This window comes from Leuciscus leuciscus, assembly GCF_965113295.1.
Source record: "Leuciscus leuciscus genome assembly, chromosome: 15".
In the NCBI taxonomy this organism is placed as follows: Eukaryota; Metazoa; Chordata; class Actinopteri; order Cypriniformes; family Leuciscidae; genus Leuciscus; species Leuciscus leuciscus.
The window spans coordinates 1,731,501-1,737,500 of NC_138739.1; the positions used below are offsets into that span (position 1 = coordinate 1,731,501).

Sequence of the window (6,000 nt, forward strand, 5' to 3'; positions counted from 1 at the left end):
TATTATTGATCTGCCTGCATTGACACCATTGTCTCTGAACTGAATTGAGCTGAACGAAGACATCACTGTTTTCTCCAGAGCGACTGTATAATGAACTAAATAGATAACTAATGACTAATGATCTTTTACAATGGAAATGAATCATCATCGAACTTACTTAAGCTGTACAATGGCACTATGTTCTTCTAGAGCTGCTGTTCAGCCCAAACTAACTTTGTTGCATTATTTTCCTGTTATCACTTTAAAGCTGCTTTGAAACAATCTGTATTGTAAAAAGCGACTTGACTTGAAATAATTTTGTCAGATAAATATCTTCACTAAGTTTATTTTTATATTTATATATTTTTAAAAAATTTAAATATGAGGGATGAACAAAACACCATTTTCCTCATATTTTGATGGTTTAAGCAAACTTGTAGGGTCATTAAAAAATTAAAAATAAAAACTCTGCACATCACTTTTAGCCACTACTGTATTTGATGTGGTCAGTGCCACAATAGTGCTATTGAGACCCTGCTTACAGTGGACTGATGAGCTCAAGTCATCACCGGTGCACTGCTGCTTTTTTCCAGTCAGCAACAATGTAATTATTACTTTCCTTTCATTTCATTGCTATAAAATTTCTTAAAAGTCAGTTCGAAAAAGGATCCCTTGATGATCAAACTTTTATTGTTTGATCAACTCCGTCATCATTTACTGTAACTCCAATACATCATATTTTCATTGAAAAGTGCGTGGCCTCCTCCTCTCTGCGGCCATCTTGTTACTCCTAACTAGGTTAGGAGACCTCTTCAGCTCTCTTAAATAATTTAGGAGCTGAGACCTAGTCTTGACACTTAGGAACCTTTATGAATCACACTTATTCTTAAGTCTAGGAATAAAAGTAAAGTGACGTCATTCTTAGAATTTTGAGAGACTTAAGACTAACATTTTACTCTGAGTGGCTTTATACATACGGCCCCTGATTTGCAGTGAGGGTTGAATCATTTCGATCACAACTGTAAGTTTGGAAAGTCTGATTCATTCTAGAGAGTCAGTTCATTATAACCGGCACACTCTCATTTGTATCTTTGGACCATTTGATTCATTCCAGTGAATCGGTTCCTAAACTCGACTCCTCACTCAGTTCTGGGTTCGTTCGGACAGTGAGTGTGTGTTTTCAGTGTGTGTGAGTGTGTGGTTCAGTTCTGGGCTCGTTCGGACAGTGAGTGTGTGTTTTCAGTGTGTGTGAGTGTGTGGTTCAGTTCTGGGCTCGTTCGGACAGTGAGTGTGTGTTTTCAGTGTGTGTGTGTGTGGTTCAGTTCTGGGCTCGTTCGGACAGTGAGTGTGTGTTTTCAGTGAGTGTGTGTGTGTGGTTCAGTTCTGGGCTCGTTCGGACAGTGAGTGTGTGTTTTCAGTGTGTGTGGGTGTGTGGTTCAGTTCTGGGTTCGTTCGGACAGTGAGTGTGTGTTTTCAGTGTGTGTGTGTGTGTGTGTGTGTGTGTGTGTGTGTGGTTCAGTTCTGGGTTCGTTCAGACAGTGAGTGTGTGTTTTCAGTGAGTGTGTGTGTGTGGTTCAGTTCTGGGTTCGTTCGGACAGTGAGTGTGTGTTTTCAGTGAGTGTGTGTGTGGTTCAGTTCTGGGTTAGTTCGGACAGTGAGTGTGTGTTTTCAGTGTGTGTGAGTGTGTGGTTCAGTTCTGGGTTCGTTCGGACAGTGAGTGTGTGTTTTCAGTGAGTGTGTGTGTGGTTCAGTTCTGGGCTCGTTCGGACAGTGAGTGTGTGTTTTCAGTGAGTGTGTGTGTGTGGTTCAGTTCTGGGTTCGTTCGGACAGTGAGTGTGTGTTTTCAGTGAGTGTGTGTGTGGTTCAGTTCTGGGCTCGTTCGGACAGTGAGTGTGTGTTTTCAGTGTGTGTGTTTGTGAGTGTGTGGTTCAGTTCTGGGCTCGTTTGGACAGTGAGTGTGTGTTTTCAGTGAGTGTGTCGTTCAGTTCTGGGTTCGTTTGGACAGTGAGTGTGTGTTTTCAGTGTGTGTGTGTGAGTGTGTGGTTCAGTTCTGGGCTCGTTTGGACAGTGAGTGTGTGTTTTCAGTGAGTGTGTGTGAGTGGTTCAGTTCTGGGTTCGTTTGGACAGTGAGTGTGTGTTTTCAGTGAGTGTGTGTGTGTGGTTCAGTTCTGGGTTCGTTTGGACAGTGAGTGTGTGTTTTCAGTGTGTGTGTGTGTGTGGTTCAGTTCTGGGCTCGTTTGGACAGTGAGTTTGTGTGTGTGTCGTTCAGTTCTGGGTTCGTTTGGACAGTGAGTTTGTGTTTTCAGTGTGTGTGTGGTTCAGTTCTGGGTTCGTTTGGACAGTGAGTTTGTGTGTGTGTGTGTGTGTGTGTGTGTGTGTGAGTGAGTGTGTGGTTCAGTTCTGGGCTCGTTCGGACAGTGAGTGTGTGTTTTCAGTGTGTGTGTGTGTGTGGTTCAGTTCTGGGTTCGTTTGGACAGTGAGTTTGTGTGTGTGTGTGTGTGTGTGTGTGTGTGACTCAGTTCTGGGTTCGTTTGGACAGTGAGTTTGTGTGTGTGTGTGTGTGTGTGTGAGTGAGTGTGTGGTTCAGTTCTGGGCTCGTTCGGACAGTGAGTGTGTGTTTTCAGTGTGTGTGTGTGTGTGTGTGGTTCAGTTCTGGGTTCGTTTGGACAGTGAGTTTGTGTGTGTGTGTGTGTGTGTGTGTGACTCAGTTCTGGGTTCGTTTGGACAGTGAGTTTGTGTGTGTGTGTGACTCAGTTCTGGGTTCGTTTGGACAGTGAGTTTGTGTGTGTGTGTGTGTGTGTGTGTGTGTGTGTGTGTGTGTGTGTGTGTGTGTGTGTGACTCAGTTCTGGGTTCGTTTGGACAGTGAGTTTGTGTGTGTGTGTGTGTGTGTGTGTGTGTGTGTGTGTGTGTGTGTGACTCAGTTCTGGGTTCGTTTGGACAGTGAGTTTGTGTGTGTGTGTGTGTGTGTGTGTGTGTGACTCAGTTCTGGGTTCGTTTGGACAGTGAGTTTGTGTGTGTGTGTGTGTGTGTGTGTGTGTGTGTGTGACTCAGTTCTGGGTTCGTTCGGACAGTGAGTTTGTGTGTGTGTGTGTGTGTGTGACTCAGTTCTGGGTTCGTTTGGACAGTGAGTTTGTGTGTGTGACTCAGTTCTGGGTTCGTTCGGACAGTGAGTTTGTGTGTGTGTGTGTGTGTGTGTGTGTGACTCAGTTCTGGGTTCGTTTGGACAGTGAGTTTGTGTGTGTGTGTGTGTGTGTGTGTGTGTGTGTGTGTGTGTGTGACTCAGTTCTGGGTTCGTTTGGACAGTGTGTGTGTGTGTGTGTGTGTGTGTGTGTGTGTGTGTGTGTGAGAGACTCAGTTCTGGGTTCGTTTGGACAGTGAGTTTGTGTGTGTGTGTGTGTGTGTGTGTGTGACTCAGTTCTGGGTTCGTTTGGACAGTGAGTGTGTGTGTGTGTGTGTGTGTGTGTGTGTGTGTGTGTGTGTGTGTGACTCAGTTCTGGGTTCGTTTGGACAGTGAGTTTGTGTGTGTGTGTGTGTGTGTGAGAGACTCAGTTCTGGGTTCGTTCGGACAGTTCTTGTAAATAAACAGATTTTCACAGATTTAGATCCTATGTAGTAGTATATTTAATATAATTTATTTATTAGGTTAGATAAATAAATTATACTAACCTATATAATTAAAGTAATATAACTGACTTACAGTAGTGGTGCTACAGGACACGTGCCATGTGCTTTAAATATACTACTACAAAATATCATCATATTGTTAGTCAACTTTATGCATTTGCAGATGTAACTGTCATTACATTGAAGGTAAACATGTTTGAATCAGTCCATGTTTGACTCAAGCAGACACAAACATGGTTCAGACGTAAGAAATGAAAGTTGCTTTACTGTCAGACATAAGAACAGATCCATGTGATGTCATGAACTGGTTTCCAGTCTCTGATCATTAGCGGTACACATCAGCCACAGACACACACACAGACACCAGTTACTGCAGGTATAATCACTGCTTCTACTAATACACGAGCGCGACTCTAAACCAGCGTTAAACTGGAGTCCCGTCAGGTTTGCTCTGCTCTGATGTCACTTCCTGCCGAGGGCTGAGCACTTCCTGTGCCGTTAGCGCAGGCGTGTTTGAGCCTTTAGCGTGTGCTTCTGGTGCCAGTCGGCCCGTGTTGTCCAGCACTCCTTCTCCGTGAAGCCAGTCCATCTTCTGCTGGTGCTGTCGGACCGCCTCGTCCACACGGGCCTCGATCATGGCCTCCGTCAGGACCCCGTCCTCAGACGCGTACGCCGCCGCCTGCACACACACACACACACACACACACACCCATGAGCCTCAGCGGGACATGCTACTAAATACTTAAGGTGACGCTTTTAATTATTTTGGATTTTCTGAAGTTCAACTAGTAAAAAGACAAAATGACAGACAGTGATTAACCCTCATCTTTCCCTCGCGGGTCAAAGTCACACCAAGACGTAAAATTATACCTGTTTTTGTCCAGAAAGCTTATTTTATCTCATTTTGATCATATTTTTAATGCTTTAAAAAAAAATATTTTTACCTGTAAATTACTAGATTTAATCTATTAATAATAAATAAATATTAATTTAAGCACATTTCTCACATTCTTTCAACTTAAATTCAAAATAACTCACAATTAGGGTCACAAAGGGTCATGCATAACCCTTTATTTCAGCTGTAAATATCTTACATTGTGTGTGTTTGTCGACCTCTTGTGGATAATAATAATATAAGATGATATTTCATGACTCTAGATCAGCGGTGTTCAAACCCTGGGTAAAAATGGGTCGCCAGGATGATTTAATGAAAAAATAATTAAATTAAAAAACAAAATTTGTTTTCATAAAATCATAGTCTATAGGCCTATATAAAAGAAACACGCGAAATATGGCTATTTAAACAATTAATAGATTAATAAAACGAAAGAAAAAAACTGACAGCATGCTGCTGAGTTCGGTTCAGTTCTGCGAGGCGCGGCGCCTCACACACAAGTTGACGGAAAGGAAACCGAGACAACAGTTTGTTTTTCTTCTTTATTTTACAAAAGCACAATGTTGTGTTTTATTGCGAGTGTACACAAATATAAATAAATACTTTGCAGTTTCGAATGATGTCCTGTATGAACAAAATAACGGAGTATATTAATATGATTCCATCGCGCCGGCGCCTCACACACACACAACATATTGACAAAAGAGAACGCGCTGTCAGTGAATGTCCTCCTGACACACACACGCACACACACACACACACACACACACGCACACACACACACACGCGCGCACGCCAGTATCAAGTTCTATTCTCTTTTGCGCTAGAACGAACAACACACATGTATGCCAAAATGTCGGTTTTGTCGAGTATCCTCACAAGAACAGTCTTAAATGAGTTAAATAAACTCTTAAATGAAAGTAAAGAGTAGTGAGAGAATGGGATGCGTGAGATCGTCAGCAGTGGTCGGTAAAGTTAACCAAAGGACAAAGAAAACAGAGAAAATGACTAACTGCTCTTGACTAAAGAATGCTTGCAGCTTTAATAAGGATTTATCTATATTTAGTTTATAATTTATGCAGTGCGGAATGTTTTGATAACCGTATTCACTTTCTGTATATTTCATACCTGTTATAGACAGGAAATGCACAGGTAAATATGACATTTATAATGGGTTTATGTAAGGTTTGTTTTAAGTTCACTTAAATGAAAAGTTGTTATATTTTAAAAATTTGGGAGGATAATAATTTTCATTTTTTCTAAGAAGCCTATAATAAATAATAGTTTAGCATCCAAATAAATCGCGAATATGAAAAACAATGTATTGGAATGAGAGAGTTCCGCGAGCCCAACGCCGCTTACTTTCACTTTCGCTTTAAATTAGCGAACAAAATGAACAAAAATGAAAAATTTTTTTTCATTCTTGTTCTGTTCTGAATATTACATTTAAAGGATTTGTTGTGGAATATTTTTAGTGTATTTTTTAAGCACACAGCAAACG

The 6,000-nt window shown here is 41.6% G+C and overlaps 1 protein-coding gene across 1 annotated transcript in view; it reads right to left on the reverse strand.

Annotated features, from left to right (window-relative positions):
- Positions 1 to 3,735: 3,735 nt before the first annotated feature.
- Positions 3,736 to 6,000, reverse strand: part of atad3 (ATPase family AAA domain containing 3) — a 17,504-nt gene continuing 15,239 nt past the window's right edge. Inside the window, exon 16 of the mRNA XM_082138720.1 lies at positions 3,736 to 4,283. Within this exon, the coding sequence (XP_081994846.1) occupies positions 4,029 to 4,283 (255 nt within the window). The 3' untranslated portion in view covers positions 3,736 to 4,028. The remainder of the gene's footprint in view (positions 4,284 to 6,000) is intronic.